The sequence below is a fragment of the Vigna umbellata genome, chromosome 1 (assembly GCF_029865625.1).
Source record: "Vigna umbellata cultivar VRB3 chromosome 1, Vumbellata_1.0, whole genome shotgun sequence".
Taxonomy (NCBI): Eukaryota; Viridiplantae; Streptophyta; class Magnoliopsida; order Fabales; family Fabaceae; genus Vigna; species Vigna umbellata.
In genome coordinates, this window is record NC_142165.1 from 44,382,141 (window position 1) to 44,399,994 (window position 17,854).

Here is a 17,854-nt window from a genome sequence, read left to right on the forward strand (position 1 = left end):
ATGAATTCTGACAATGTTTTGATAAAAATATGAAAATATAACGTAATCAAATTTCATAATAACTTCTTTTTATAAATATGTTTAATAACGTTAAAAATAGTGATGACTTTCAATTTATAGAATGTTGATTATTTTTAATTAAACCAAAGTTATTTTGATTTATGATAACTTCATTTTTATATGATTTTATGAAAAAATGTTTAGAATTCATAATAATTTTAATTAAAAAATATTATGACTCATAACGATTTGTTTTCGATGTATGAATTTTAAGTTAATTATTGTATTTATTAAATTCACATGGTAACATACCTTGTTTCTTTTATTTCCGTAAAAGTAATAAGAAAAAGAGAGAGGTTTGAACACGGGCGAAAACGCTGACCTGGTAATTTGAAAAAGATAGGGCGAAAACCGCGTTACAATAATTAGGCGCCGGGCTTCCAAACTAAAATCTAGAAGACACTGAACCAACAGTTGACCAATTGCATGGTCTCAAATATTCCTTCTGTCAGACACTAAATTACCAACTCTGCTTTCGGACCTATTAATGCCTTTAGTTTTATTATTATTATTATTATTATTATTATTATTATTATTATTATTATTGGTCTAAAAAGTTGTTAATAATCTGATTAATCTAAATTAAGTTGAATTCTGTTATTACAGAAAAAAAATACATTATTCCTTTGAACTTTATCCTAAAGTGACTTTTGTTATAAGTTATAACAAATTTAAGAACATTATTGGTATGCAATAAGTTATGCAAATGTACTTAGAGGAGTAAAATGTAAAAAGAAAAAAGTTGTGGATTCTAATTTATTTATTAGGTCAAAGTAGATATTGCTTGAGCTCAACGTGTTTTACAATCTTAAACCAAAGTCTATTAGTTTTTTCAATACAACTTTTTGTTAACCTGTTTGAAGATTCCGGGTGTTCCTTTTTTAGAACTACCTGATTACAAAGACTATCAATTTGAAACTTTATCTTTTTTAAATCATTATTTCTTATGTGAAAATATCAAAGTTTTAGAGTTCATATAGAAAAATAACGTTAAAACTGGCAAAACTTAATTCTTGAAGAATGAGCAATAAGTTAGTGCTACTTTTCTTTAATTATTTAATTATTAATTATAGTCTTATTTGTAACTATTCTATTCATTAAATATGTAATTTTTTGTTTTCTAATTTTAAAATTTACATTAGTTAACTAATTTTACTCGTCTATTCTTAATAAAATGGATCAAATTAATATTTTCAATATTACATGTTTGAATGAGTCAATTGAGATAAATCAATTTATAAGAGATAGATAATGTTGAAGAAGCCAAATTGATTTATTATGATAGATATACTAGAGTATGTCTAAACAATTGGATGATTTATGTGTACAAAGAAAAATAAAATTGAAAGAATAGTTTCAACTCACTCGCATTAAATAGTAATCATTTAAAATTAGATGGTTTATTTTTTATACGCGTTCTGAATAAAAAAGCTCACAATACATTTTTAAAACATTAGTGACTATTTAATATACACGTCACAGGTAGGACATAAACTTCGTTTTAGGACAAAGAAAACTTAAATACTTAAAAATCTTCTTAATAATTACGATAATATTGAAAAAATAATTATATCTTCAAAACATAACATATAATCAGTATTTATTATATTTAAAAAAATTATCAAAATATGTTAATAATTCAATTTTTATTATCGAATAATATTTTAATCGGTAAACTGTACCACTATAAAATGACGGCAAAAGTTTTCATTTAAACTTTGAATATGTTGTGCTAAAATTTATTGGTAAATTTAGCAATAATGATATTTTTCAATCCATAGTGTGTTTGTATGTAATTAAATTTTTTAAAATTCGTTGAAAACTATTTTCTAAAAATTTGTGGTTAATTGTATTTTTTAAAATCTGTTAATAGATCTATTGGTAAAACCAGTCTCAATTTTCTTACCAAATTTGATAAAATATTTATTGTAAATTAAATAGTGATAACTAAGAATAAAAAGAGAAAACTAAAAAAAAGAGAAAGAAGAAAATGAAAGGAGGAGGAAAAGGAAATAATAATGATAGCGGAGAGGAGAAAAAGAGGTGGAGGAAAATGGGGAGGAGGCGGTGAAAACAACAATAAAGACAACAATGAAACGCCAGTAGTAGTAACAATGGTGATGACACTAGTGACAGAGGAAGAGAATAAAAAAAAGAATAGAAAGAAGAAGAAACATTACAAGAAAATATCTAAATAATGACCAATTTTAGTGACAAAAAGTTATTAGTAACTATAGTAACTTTAGATACTAATTTATAAACTAAAAATTATTAGTAATTAAAATAGTTTATAAATTGATATTTAAATTAGTTACTATAATGAATTAGTTTCCAAATTAGTCACTAACATTAACTATTAAGGTTTTGACTACTAAAAGAATTGGTCTCTAATTTTTGAAACAAAAAATAATTAGTCATTATAGTGATCAATTTAGAGACTAATTCCTTTGGTAGCCAAAACTTTGGTAGTTAATGAATTTCACCAACGAAAAAAAAAATCATTGATAATTATGGATAGATAATTATTGATGGATTCATATTATCAGTAATTACCAATGAGTTTTTGGTTATCAATAACTACCAATGAATTTTATTATCCACTTATAAAATTTATCGATGAACATTTTATAGATAACTTTTTCATCGGCATTTTGCTTTCTTGACAAATTTTTGTGATCATACTAATGGATTTTTGTAAAGCTCAAGGTATATTGATTAGAGTGGGATTTTCATCTTATTTTCAATTAAGATTGTTGTTCAAGGAATATTGATTATTACTTAAGTTAATGTCTACTGTTCGAGTGAGATTGCTCATGTGAAATTGTGAATTATTTAGAAAAGTATGTTTATAAGTGATATTGCTCGTGTGAAATTGTAAATTATGTAAAAAAGTATGTTTATAAAAGAAGGTTAGTGTGTTATATTTTAATGTTGTATAAAAGAAAAATGATAACAATGAGAGCAAAAGGTCAAATTATGCGGTTGGAAGCATATGATGTTTGTATACATATATTTATGTTATATGTAGTCCTTTATAGGTGAGGTAAGAATACCTACTAGTATGACATTATGTAACATTAGATACAAAACTCATTAAGATATGATCAGATAGATAAGAAATGGAGTTGTGATAAATTAAAGTAGGTTTTGTATCAAAACTTATAACATAAGATCTTGTATCCTGACGTAAGATCTTGCGATTGGTTTTAACTTATAGTGAGTGTTAGTCTTTGTTAAAGAATGTCTAATATGAGTCTTTCAAAGATGATCAGTTTGACAAAGTCATTGTTAAATCATTGAGATGAAATTGAAGATTCTTACATATGAGATGAATGTGATTTAATAGTGATTAGTTGTGTTAGTTTTTTAGAAGGAGAATGTGTGATATTTGTTGAGATGAGAATGGTAGTTTTTTTGCATTAGTAATATGTTTGTAAAACTAAAGTATGTACTATTTGGGTTGTTGTTTAATACATGGTAAGAGAATAATTGATTTTGTAGGTTGTTGAATGGAGAAGAAACAACATTATTGAAAACATTTTATTATTCTTCTTACTATTTTTGATACATATTATTCTTAAAAGACAACAATATTCTTGTAATAATTTTGTTATCCTATTATTTATAAGTTTTTAATAGCTTATTATTTTTAATAAAGATAAATAAATAAAACTTTGATAACTAATTTTACAGGCCAATTTAAACTCTAGTTGATAAACCAATTATAAATTTGTATCAATAACAAAGATTAGTTTAAATACCAATATTTATACCAATATTTTTTAGTTTAAACAATAATGTCTAACTTAATTAATATAATAACTAATAACTTTTGTTCTTTAAATTAGTTTTTGTTTAATGATTTTTGTTGTTGTAATGTTAATTTTTTAATTATTTTTTGTATTTCTTCTCATCTTTTCCTCTTCAACTAAATATATTTAATTTATTTTTCTACTCCATTAACTTATTTCAATGATACCTGTTTTTCTCACCTATATATACGAAGTAGTTAATTTAGACTAAATAGAAATGTTAGAAGAGAAATTTAACTGTATATATATATGATTTTGGTGGTAGAAAAGAGTAGGACTAAGGAAATGATGATAAGATTGAGGTCAAAGGAGAATAAAAGTAGTGGATGATTCAATGTCACTCTATGTTGCAGCTTGGAAGTTACGATATAAAAAGTCAGATATCTCTACTCGAACACGTTGTCGTCAATTTGGTTGAGCTAAATTTGGATTCATGTTATGGCCTTCTTCCTTTTGCTTCATTCCATAATCTTAATGTTCTTTTTTGTCAAATTTTGCGGCATTGCTGCCGTATTACCTACAACTACAACTCATAATTCCTACCAATTTTCAACATCTTCCACCTTCGTCCATTATTTTTTTCCCGTTTTGGTAAAATATAATTTTAATTGCCTTATTCTATGTTTTCTTATACACACTTCGTACGAATATCATTATAAAGTAATTGAAAAGGAGAAAAAGATAGCTTGCAACGCGCTTTTTGTGCTTTAAACATATTAAATGAATTAAGCGAGTGATGTTCGTTGATTTTCTAACTCTTTATGATGATCATAACTAAAAGAAGATAATTGGGAAGATGAATGAATCCATTATTATGGGTATTGTACAAATTTGTTATAATGTTATTGAATGGGTATAGGAATAGATAAGTAATGATTAAATTTTTAAATTGTGTATAGAAATCAAATGGATATGTACATGTTTGTCCCATTTCCATATCTATCATTTTGAATATACACATTATTGTTTTAAATAATTAAAACACTATATATTTAAATAATTAAATATACACCTGTTTGTCTCCTTACGATTCTCTTAGTATTTTTTGTATTTTGAATTACTGTTTAGTTGTTGAGGATTTCCCTGTGAGTCCTATCCTTTTGAAATACTCTATTTGTGTTTAAGTTTTAAATTATGTCTCATTCTGGAATGACTGTAAGCTTAACTATCTTATTTACAGTCTACTCTAACTGTTCTCGTACATTAAAATGTGAACTTACTACATTATATGCTTATATATAATATGGGATGTTACATATATATATTATAATGAATAATAATAATAATATTATATTATAACAACTTTATTTATTTATTTAATTATTTTTTATTTTATTTTATTCATTTAAATATTTTTTATAAAATAAATCTAATTTATTTAAATATCATTTAATATTATTTTTAACATCAAGAATAATTTAATAATCTTATTTTTCTTTCTATTAAATTTTTTAAAAATCTATCATATCACTCAAATCATTAATAAAAAAAGTGAACACAACTTTAGTTTCTATTTCTAAATATTACTGTTTTTGTCATCTTTTACCTTACTTTAATTATTATTTAATACTCTTGTTTAATATTTATATAATTATAATTTTTTAATATTGAAGAAAATAAAATATATATGACATTAATACGTATCGTGTTTTTTATGTGATTTTTTAATTCTATGGAAAAGTATTTAATAATCAGGATATTATCAAATACAGATATATGTGTTTCTCACTAAAATAAAAATGTGTTCATACTTATTAAATATAAATATAAAGATATATAAATATAAAAATAATAATGAATGGTCAAACCCAGATTCATCCTAAATATAATAATGTGAGATTATTTATTTATGTATTGTATTGATTCTTAAAATATCAGTGTCTTGTAGACTAGTGAATTTTGTGGACTCAATAAATTCGATCTCACATCACAGTCGGAATGCGATTTTCATAAGTATGACAAGAAAATTTAGTCAATCTTTAGCTCGCTTATAATCATCAACAAAGTCAAGAGATTGACTTCGTTGCCTCCACTGTTTTAGTTTTGATTGCTTCTCATGGTTCACTCTTTAAACATTTTTTTTGTCTCTGTATTTAATTCTTTTAAATTTTCAAAATACATATATAATTTATTTATTTTTGTCCATTGATCGTATTCTTCTATTTTACTTTTACTTGTTACATACTAATATTACAAAAGAAAAAGAAAAAGAAAAAGTTGGTCCATGCTATCTACTGGGCTTAAGTCCATACGATGTTGCCGAAGTCACCGATCACTGTAAAGAGTCTCTCCTTGGTTGGATATTTGTCTTTGTTTTTTCTTTTGCGTTGTTGGCTTCTTGATCACGTTCAATAAATGAGTTTTACTGTTTAATTGTGACATACTTTTTGGGTTTTTCTCCAAGTTCTTTCGTGCATAAGTTGATTGTTACTTCAACGATCTTCCTACGTTTGGTATGCATGTATATATTGTATTCAAAATTTATGTTGTCTTATTTTATTTAAGATTGCTTGATGTATGACTTGAAATTAATGTCAGTAAGTTTACTTAATCTCCATCTATCAACGTGTTGTTTCAAGAGTTATTAAGTTATTCCGTCAATTTCACAAAATTGACTCGGTAAAAAGTTTTACGCAACTATATAATATAATTTGACATTATTTTTATTTGGAAATTATAATATACTTTTTTCTTATTTAAAAAAATTAAGCATAAAAATAAAGAAACATATGTATGGCAAAAGCATTGACTCTAATAAGAATATTGAAGAGTATGTATAATAGTGATAGATACAACAAACTACATAAAATTTATTAGGATAAATTTTAATACTATAATAAAAAATGAGTTTAAAGTTAAACCATTCTCACTGTATTAATAATGATAAAGAGAAATTCACACTAATTTTTATATTATAATTTAATTTTATATCTAGAAGTAAATTTCAACACAAGTTTTAAAATATATTTTTTTAATAACTTTTTTTACTATGATAATACTAATGATGATAATAAACGTAAAATTTTAAGAAAACTATGTTTATTATGTTAATAAAGGAAATTGTAGTAGGGTGTTATATTTTGAAAAGAAAAATCCTCTTCTTGTAAATGATTTTAATTTGAATATAAATATAATCATATACCTTTTTATATGTTTGATTTGTTTCATTAATAAAAGAGTTATTAGGAAGTATGTGTTGTTAAGGTTTCTTCCCTTATGATAATAAGATTTTACTTACTTCTAGAAAGATTTTGGTCAAGAACTTTCATGAGCTCATCGCTTTGGAGAATTTGGCAACAATTCACTTTCATTATTAAGAGCCAGTTTTGATTTGAGGTGAAAGCGTTTACTTCTGCATATTCAAGTGTAATTTGTCTAAAGTGAATCCTGTTCAATCAAATTGTTGATCTCCTTTGTCGAGTTTAGAGTTGTATTTGTTTCGATTTCACCACCTTTGAATTTTATAAATTGATGTAAGATAATTTGATGTTTTCGTTTGGTATGTGTTTTTCTAGCTTTATATTTGATCCTCTTGTTGTTCTCTGTTATCATATATTTTGCATAAGTGGAACTCAGTTTCAGATGAGTGAGTGAACAAAGTCTGAAATTTCAATATAGAATTGTATGTATTAGATTGTTCTTCAAACTCTTATTCTTTTTATAAGTACGAAAGTTAATTTAATTATTTAAATATTACATTCTAATTATCTCTGATCAGTATAAGATTTGTAATAAATATTCTTAATTTTTTAAAAGTTGAATTTTTCCTCAGGGTGTCATGAAAAAAGAAAAAAACTTGTGTTCTGAGTTGATTCTTAGTTTCATGTTGCAATTTATGGTAAGCATCAACTAGGTTGGTGAAATAACAGCATTTTACATCGTAACCTACACCAAACATCACTATTTGATGCAATAACCTACCTACATTGGTTTCTATTGGATGTGAATGAGGACAAGTATAGCACCAAATTAAATCTGTTGAGACAACAATGGCCAGTCTATATTGTGCCAGTCTTCTATAATGTACTTTATTTGGGGTACAGAAAATAGCATACAAATACATAAATTAGAAAGAATAAAGTTTATTTTTTCTAGTATGGTCTGTCCTTATTTGTTAGCAGTTACTTTAATTAGATATCCTGAAGTCGGACTAATGGCAGTGGCCCACCGAATATCTCTGGTATATTACTTTCATCAATGTCTTCTAGCAGTGTTGATTTCACCTTATTTTTATCCACAAATACAATCTGCAAGCAAATCCAACTTCAAACATCTCAAACACATACTATATATTATTTAATTAGATACAAACTGAATTTAAGACATAACCTTCTTCTTGGTTTTGTTGTCAATGAAAGGGTAAATAATTTGCCACACTTTCATAAATATGTATGGTGCATTGACAATAAACAACTTCCCCAATCTTTCCGGGTAGTAATCCTGCATCCAAAAATTTACAGCCATTACAACGTACGAACTTCAACTCCAGCTTCACGCAAACAGACACATGTTAACATTGACCTTATTCCTAATTCATGTATGACATATTACCAAACACACTAATCTGTCTTGTTTGTACCATGTCAAAACACTGAAACAGGCAAGAAATGGTGCTATACCTGCAAAACTGATAGAGCACCAAGATATCCACGAACGTCACTGTTTGAGTATCCCCATCCCTTAAGTTCAGCTATACCAGCAAACTTTTCTTGACCAGGTGGAATACTGATACACCAAGAGGTATGTTAATTACCTTTCATACACAAAAATTCTAAACACGTAGTTCCAGAACAAAGATATTAAGGAATAAAATTGGGATTACCTTGCACATATTTTGTCAAACACGTAGACGACAAACCCTGTATTACAAAGAAGTTATATACTTATCAATGAGAGACAAACTTGTGCATGTGCAAAACACAATATATAGTGTATGACAGAAGTAAATATTAAATGGCGTTAACTGGAATTAAACACACGTTTGAATTCATCTCCACCATCTTTGTTCTGAAAATGTTTTCTACCGATTACAACAGCTATAGGTCGACCTATCTTGTCATGTCCTTGCACGAACACCTTCTCTTGAGCAAGTTCATTGCGAACTTCTGATACGGATACAGAACCATTTGGAACAAAGGAATGTCTCCATTTCAAGTACTTGAGGAACATTGTAGAAGCCTTCTCCAAATCTAAATCACGAGCACGTAGGAATCTTCTAATCGTAAAATCATCTTCTTCCTGCAACCCAGAAATCAAAATCAATTTTTGAGCCGTAATGTAATCAATTTTTTAGAAAGGACACTATTTAAGTATATTCAAATTACGGGAAATTAAACATTAATAATGGTTTAGCAATGATTTGATAATGAACAGCATAACAAGTCTAAAGAACAAATTTTACTCAAATAGGTTTGGGATGACTCTTATTCTATCTTTTTTAAACTTTAAATTTAATTTAATCTTATAAAACTAACTTATAATATAGTTTTTATTTGACTCAATAGACATGTTAAAAAAACACTACTCCATGATATCTTTTAAATCTATGCCTATTTAGAATAAATTTAAATTTTATAACTAAATCTTTGCGTATGTTGTTATTATTTATCCTTCAATTAATATTTATAATTATTAGAAAGTGGACTTTAAGTCTAACTCAACCCCACAAAACTGGCTTGTAAGGTAAGGTTTGCACCTCACTTATATATTAAGAATTGACCTTATCTCTAGTCGATGTGGGACTTCCAACAATAATATTCTTATTATATTTATAAGGTAAGTATTATTTTAATAGAAACATAATCCAAGAATTCAGATTAATCCTATAAATATAACTAAAATCAAAGATCACTGCATATAATAAATTTAATTATTTATAACATATTTAAAGTTCCATAATCACTACATATAGTTGGTTCCATTACATAATAAAAAGCGAAAAAATTACAACTATAAAAAAGAAAATAGACAAAATTAAGAAAGGCAAAAATATATAATTAAACTAAGATTTTGAATAAACATAAAATGAACAATATTTTTCTCTCCATAAATCTCAGTTGTTTTTGTTTAACAATATGGTTTGACACTCAAGGCAAATACTTAACGATAGATTAGGATTAAATGGACATGCAAACTACCTACATGTGAAAGAGTTCGTGAAGAAATTGATCAATAATAAGTAACTTAAGTAAAAAAAAAATAGACAGTTTACCAACAAAACTATTTTGATCAACATTTTTTGTTCTGACACACACAATTCAACAAAACTTTCATATTTATTAGGCATTATTCACAAAAATATAATTCAAGACTTTTATTCACAGCCCAGTCAATAATGCGAAACTTTCTTATAGAAACGTATAGATAATTTTGTACGTACACTATTACCGTAACTAAAATTAATATGATACGTTTGTTTAGATCAATTCATATTATACTTCTAAACAATATGAATTTAATCAATTTAGTCACTGAATAATTTAACATTGTCTCTACTATGTATGTCAAAAATTAAATATTAGATAATAATAAGGTTTTCTTTTTTTATTTTAATTGGTTTTCAAGTTCTTTTTCTTTTGGCCTGCATGTGGTCTTAAAGTTATTATGTATATAAATGGAGGAAAAATAATCTTTGTTAGTGATGAATGAATTGAATTGTTACAATATAGCTATGGATTATGACTTTAGATTTTTAAAAAATATGTTTGATTTTAAATAGGAAATCACAATAACATCATTCAAAAACTGAAAGTGTTGACTGTTAGTTCAAAGGATATTAAAGTCTTAAAAATAAATAATTTTGTATAAGAGAGTTCTTATTTAAACGTTCACATGTCCTGTACGAAGTATAAATGGTTTGAATGAAGAAGACAAAAATAAAATTTTCTTATAAAAGTATAGAAAATGATTACTCCAATTAATAAAGAATTGAATCAATTATATTTTGCTCAATCGAGAATATATTATTTAATAGAGAAAAAGGTTGTATTAATGATATCTTTTATTAAAATATATTATTTTTATTAATGACTTAATTTAATTTTCTTAAATTATTTTTTATCATTATCACATTATTTAGAATTCGAGAATAAAGTTATGTATTTTTTTAACCTTTTGAATTTTTTTTATAAGACTGTAATAGATATTATAAATTCTAAATCAAATAATATTTCAAATATAATAATTATCTTTAACAATATTAAATTGACAAATATGAATATGTTCTCACATTCTTATGTTTCGTGATGTAATTATTTTAAAATTCTTACCAATTATGAATTATATAAAAAAATCAGTTTCACCTCACACATTGAAAAAGAGATACATTTATTTCGTTTTTCAATGTAATTAACATTTTATAAATAACTCACATAATAACAATAATAAGACTAATAAATTTGAAAAAAAAAAATTCAAAATCGGACAATAATAAGATAACTTAATAATCCCTCGTGATAAAATTATATCTGACAGAGGCCTTTAATATTTTCGCCTCATGTCAGTGTCGGTTGGTTGATGCATTACTTACTCAATGACAGTGTGTAGTGTATGATTCCAATTAAAAATTTATCATCAATTATTACACTTATTTTACAACTAAAATAATATATAAATACATATTTTTTTTAAAATACAAATAAAATAATGATAAAATGACGTACATTTCCCTTCATTTAATACGTGTTACAAAAATAAAATAATTTTAAAAAACAAATTTTTATATTTTTAAAAATATAAAAAGTTTGTATCAAATGATATTTCTATTGAATCAATCATGAATATGGTTGGATAAAAGTTGAGATATGCTTTTAGAAACTTCAATGCATATTTTAAAATTTAAAAGGAAGAAAACGTTAAAAGTAAAAACACTTTTAAAATGTACGAACAAACATCTAAAGAGGTTCTGTGAGTTCTCATTATATCTCTGTCAATTTCTCACCAAGTAAGTTATATAGTGATAAATGATGAAAACGAAAGATCACAAAAGGTGTTAGATAATCGGTAAGAACAGTCAAGAATAAATGGTAATTGAATTTAGTTTTTTTTATACGGAATTCTTTTATATTTGTTATTATTATTCTATATTGTAATTCTTAACATTTAAATACTTCATAGTTAGTAATCACATAACTACTGAAAACACCTTAAGATCTCATCTCATTTTGATTTTAAAGTTAAATCCTACGGTACCTCATGATCTTAGAGTAAAAGAGAAATTAAAAGAAGAGTTTTATTAAATTTATAGAAATATTAAGAATTATTTAAAGCAGAGAAATTTAAAATAAAATTTAGTAGAAAATAAAAATTAAAAAGAATAAAATAGTTTACCTTAGCAGTGGGATCTCGTGCTTCGACCATTGCCCTCAAGAGACGGATTTTGTTGAGTTCAGTTTCAGTGCTATCGTCTTCAACACGCACTTCTTCTCTAACCCTCGTCACGTTCGTGGCTTCCATTTCAACCTTCTTCTTGTTTTCTTTTCTTCTGTCGCCAAACTCGTTTCGCTTCAAGCCAAGAACCTTAACCCAGATTTTGATGGTAAGTTATGGAGAAGATGTAGAAGTGATTATATATATATATATAGCATGTTAAAGCAGAAGGAAGGCCATCGACCAGTACGACATTGATGTTGAACAACTTAATTTGGTACGCAGAAAGATTGTCATGAAGGTAAACAGTATAGAGAGCATTGAATGCTAAAAAGCGAGAAAGTTTATTTATCTTTTCTGAAAAATGAGATTGAAAAGAAGTACAATGGCCTTTATTGGAAGATGAAGTTGAGAATGATGCATGACTGGTTTCTGTATCGTATTGCTTCCGTGAAGAAATCTGATTGCAACTAATATCGATGCCATAAACCAGATCCAATTAATTATATTTGGTCAATTCGGTCACCCATTCACTGCTCTCTAACTTAGGTTAACAAATCACATCATATTAATTTTGGCTCATTCTATATATATTAATGAGATATAAATATAACATACATAAAATATTATTAACAATTTTTTTTAATATTTTATTGTTTCGTTAGTTCATATATTTAAAACAAGTTACCACATAAACAATCATAAAAAAATTATCAAAAAATTATTAAAAAAATATTTTCCTAAATTAATTTATGAGTTTTTAAATTTTTTTCATCTTTATCCACTTGCTTACACTTAATCTTTAACAATTCCATCTTAATTTCCTTCTAAATTAATACACTCCTCTTAAACACAAACATTTTCGACCATATAACTTAAGAAACTTAAACTTATATCTATATATATACTACTGCATTTTATAGTAGCATCTATATTAATGGAAGGACAGCATGTTATTATACTTTTTACTGTTTAAGTTCATTTCAAAGAAATAAAGAAGACATGAAACTAATTATTTGATTATATTTATAGAGTAGAAAGAAAAATTATGTAATTTGATTAATTCGATATAAATTAAAGGGTTAAATATGTTTTTAGTCCCTAAACTATTGGTCGTTTCTGGTTTTCGTCCCTTTTTTAAAATAAGGTACAATTTGGTCCTCATTCTTTTCAAAACGTTCGTTTTAGTCCTCGAAAACTAAACACTGTTTAAAAATTTGGTACTCATTTAGTAACAAATGATGACTAAAACCAAAATTCCAATGACTAAAACGAACGTTTCGAAAAGGATGAGGACCAAATTATACCTTATTTTGAAAGAGAAACGAAAACCAGAAACGACCAAAAACCAAAAACGACCAATAGTTTAGGAACTAAAAACATATTTAACCCTAAATTAAAAATAATGATAACATAGATACACTATTTTCTTAAATAATATGTCTCTCTTTGTTTCGGACAGATATGAACTTAATTCTCATTATTTCCTTTCACACGAGTTACCAAAAATCGATTCTTATGGACTACAATTTGTTTTGCTTTTTCCTTATTTCGAGGGTACCTTTGACAACAACGTCAACTTTTTGCACAAATGGTCTGGGCCAATTATCACGTTTTTGAATTTATGCGCCTCTTTTTGTTTTTTTCTAATTAAAACTAAACATTTTTTTTAATTATTCAAAAAAAATATATGGTCTATTTTCAAACTAATTATAGATATAACATTTTCATGTGATAAATAAAATTTATATTAAATTATAGCATATTTTTCACCTATTAAAAAGAATATTTTATACCGTTCTTATAAAGTCTTTTTTACATAAGGATCAAAATACTAAAGAATTAATTTTTAAAATATGTTACTAGATTGATTTATTATTTAAAACAATATATTATAAATAAATAAAATTATTAATGGAATTTTATATTATAAAAAGTTATTAAAATATTTTATTGAATATTGATTCTATAAAGGGATTAATTACATATTTAACAATATTTTAAAATAATTTAAAAAACATATTTAACTAAAAAAGTAATTTTACACGTACTCATGAAATAAATTAATTATATTAAATTCTAAAAATACTTCACATATATATATACAGGGGTTTGCTAACACGCGTACGCCTGTATTTCAGTTGGTACATTTTAGCAATGTGTACCGGGTTTTAGTAGACAAAAATATCCTTATATATCATGGATTCTAAGTTTTAAGGTTAAGAGTATTTTAATAATTTTCATTCTCAAAACTAAACAAAAAAAGAAACCCCCGAAACCCTTACTCACCTCTCTCATTCCTCTCAACCCTTTCTCTTTCATCTTTCTCACTCCAATCTTTTCTCTGTCATCCCTGCTGTAGCCCCAATTGAAAAAAATCAGAAACATCCTAGTGTAGCCCCAATTGAAAAAAATCAGAAACACTTGTCGTTAAACAATCTTACAAAAAAATGATTTTATAATGAGTTTTGATCTTATAATTTTTGTCTTATCTAATTTTCACAAGCATAAAGGAATTGGTAATTGACTTCGAAAAAATCAGAAATACTTGTTAAACAATTTCTTACAGAAAATGATTTTATAATGAGTTTTTATTTTATAATTTTTGTCTTATCTAATTTTATCTAATTTTCACAAGCATAATGACATCAAAGAAATTGGTAAGTGGCCTAGAAAAAAATCAGAAACACTCGTCGTTAAACAATTTCTTACAAAAAATGACTTTATAATGAGTTTTCATTTTATAATTTTTGTCGTATATAATTTTATCTAATTTTCATAATGACATCCGAAAGAATTGGTAATTGGCCTGGAGGGTTTTTTTAGAGATGATGATTCAACATATGCAGATGATGAAATTAGAGAAATTAGTGAAGATGGTGAGATTGAAGAGATCTTGAATGAACCTTTGCCTGAAGGTGAATATGTCAATGACTCAACTATTTACAAAGGCAAATTGTTTAAAGACAAGTGTTTCTGATTTTTTTCAATTGGGGCTACAGTATCGATGACAAAGAAAAGGTTGGAGTGAGAGAGATGAAAGAGAATGAGAGAGGTGAGTAAGAATTTGGAGGGTTTTTTTTTTTTTTTAAGTTTTGAGAATGAAAATTATAAAAATACTCTTAACCTTAAAACTTAGAATCCATGATATATAAGGGTATTTTTATCTACTAAAATCCGGTACACATTGCTAAAATGTACCAACTGAAAAATAAGTATACGCGCGTTAGCAAACCCCATATATATATATATATATATATATATATATATATATATATATATATATATATATATTAACAGTAAACTATTTTTAAAAAATATCATTAAATTAAATGGAGTTAAGTTATTTAAAATCTACTTTTTAAAACAAAATAAACCAGTGCAACTTACTTACATATATAAAATTAATATATAAATAAAATTAATTTGCTTAAACTTTAGCATGTTTTATTTATTTAACATCTTAAAAAAAATCATTTGTATGTTTATTTTTGGTACTCTATAAATATTTTCTAAACACTCGAGTTGAATGTGAGTCATTTTGTTGTAATAATATTTTTATCATTTAAGAATATTTATAGTATTATATATTAAGGAGTTGTTTAAAAATATTTAATTAATAATTTAATTTTTATGTTTAAGTTTTTTCATTCGTTTTGGTCTATATATTTGTTTTCGGTTCAATTGAGTTTTAATATTTAAATAGTGGTCTATTCCATTAAATTAGCTTGAACTTGAATGGTAATCATGTGTCGTACCAATAAAAAACTTAATTGATATTTTGTTTTATATTTTTTTTTCTAACTCATTTGAATCTCTATATTTTTTTATATGGAAACATTATGGTCTCATTTTCCTTTCAGCGTCGTTCTACATGAATTTTTAAGAATGAACCCAAAAGTCATCATTAGGTTTATGTGTTGACTTTTTGATGATGTAGTTTACAAAAATAAAAATCTTGTATTTGTGATATTAGAAACAATCTTCAATCTAAATGAAACAATCTCTATGAATTATATGTGAAGGAAAAAGAGTTTCATTTAATAAAAAATCATGTTATTTTTATTTAACTAATATAAGACTCAATTAAATAAAATAAATATAATAACAAAAATAATCATATATTTAAATATAAAAAAATAAATTATTAATTAAATTTTTTAAAATTTAGTGAATTTAAATTTGTTTAAAATTGTATTGAATTCCATATGTAAGTATTTTTTTAACTTATTTCACTAGAAATAAAATAAAATATAAATGAAATAGTAATGGACATGTTTTATGTAAATAAACCTAAAGTCCCACCCAAGTTATATGATTAAATTTGATAGGAATTTATTTGTTTTGGCTCAACTGTATTGTTAGTTGGTTCATAACTCACGTCACATGCACATGATATGACAGCGCGTGGTTCGCGTCAACTCAAAAGTCAAGTCACTCTCACAGGCTAATAAGAAGCTGCCGGAATTGGTCTGCCAAATTAAATGTAAGTTTCAATAAAAAAATATCTTATTTAATTATCTTAAAACTTTGGGGACTTAGTTTAATAGTAAAAAAATTAATCAATAAATCTTTTAAATGTATTAATTTAAAATATTTAATTTTTCATTCTGTGTAGCACTTTTAAATTTAATAAGCTACCAATATTTTTTAGACTAGTTAAGTATTATAACAAAAATACTTAATATTTAAAACGTATAACTTGTATAATTTTTAAAAATAATTTAATGAATATTTCAGTAAATTAATTTTAATATTATATAATATTTACGTTAGAAACTATTTAAAAAATTTGATGAAGTATAATTCTTTATTCTTAAAAACACAACAATTTAAACGTTACAATTTGAATAGTTTAATTTCTATTATTACACAAATTAGTTTTTATCAACATACTGAAATGACGAATAATTATTATTTATACCAAACATGTCATTTAATTACCAATATGTTTTATCAATATAACTCTTCCATTTAAGGTATGACATGAGAGTTTAGTGAAAAAATTGACCTAAAGTTTTCTTTTCTCTATAATTATTATCACTTTGTCCAAGCAATAAAGAGTTAAAATTTTGCTTGAGGTATAAAAATTGATAGTGTGTAACAAGTTACGATGTTGAATTGTGACTTATATTACAAGTCGTTTTGCTTAGACAATAATGTAATGTTTTGGTGACATGACAATAATGTAATGTTTAAGTGACATGAGATGCAAATTCAGTTGCTTAGGTGATAAGAGAATACTTAAGAGATAAAAGTATAATATAGATTCTCTCGTCTCTAAAATTGACATCATTTAAGTGACATACAATGAATTTTTTTCTATTGTTTGAAGGTAGATTGCTCGAGCAAGTAAATCCACTCAAGTGACATATTTGTAATGGTTTTTATTCACTACATTGGTAATTTAGTATTGATATATGATGGTAATGTATGTTTTATGTGTATACATATGCATGTGCACTACATGTTGAATTAAAAGTATGAGAATGTATTTGGTGCTGAAATATAATTAGATGATATATGGTGAATAGATATAATTAGGATGACATATAATAATATCATGATATATTGTGATGATGTGTATTGTGGTTTTATAGAAGTGTACAAAAATC

General features: G+C 25.2%; 1 protein-coding gene across 1 annotated transcript in view; it reads right to left on the reverse strand.

Annotated features, from left to right (window-relative positions):
- Positions 1 to 7,831: 7,831 nt before the first annotated feature.
- The window catches only part of LOC124827430 (sec14 cytosolic factor-like), an 18,360-nt gene continuing 8,337 nt past the window's right edge, over positions 7,832 to 17,854 (reverse strand). Inside the window, exons 2-7 of the mRNA XM_047300486.2 lie at positions 12,201 to 12,389; positions 8,852 to 9,110; positions 8,695 to 8,731; positions 8,492 to 8,597; positions 8,202 to 8,312; positions 7,832 to 8,119 (exon numbers count right to left, since the gene is read on the reverse strand). Of these exons, the coding sequence (XP_047156442.1) occupies positions 8,003 to 8,119; positions 8,202 to 8,312; positions 8,492 to 8,597; positions 8,695 to 8,731; positions 8,852 to 9,110; positions 12,201 to 12,326 (756 nt within the window). The 5' untranslated portion in view covers positions 12,327 to 12,389 and the 3' untranslated portion in view covers positions 7,832 to 8,002. The remainder of the gene's footprint in view (positions 8,120 to 8,201; positions 8,313 to 8,491; positions 8,598 to 8,694; positions 8,732 to 8,851; positions 9,111 to 12,200; positions 12,390 to 17,854) is intronic.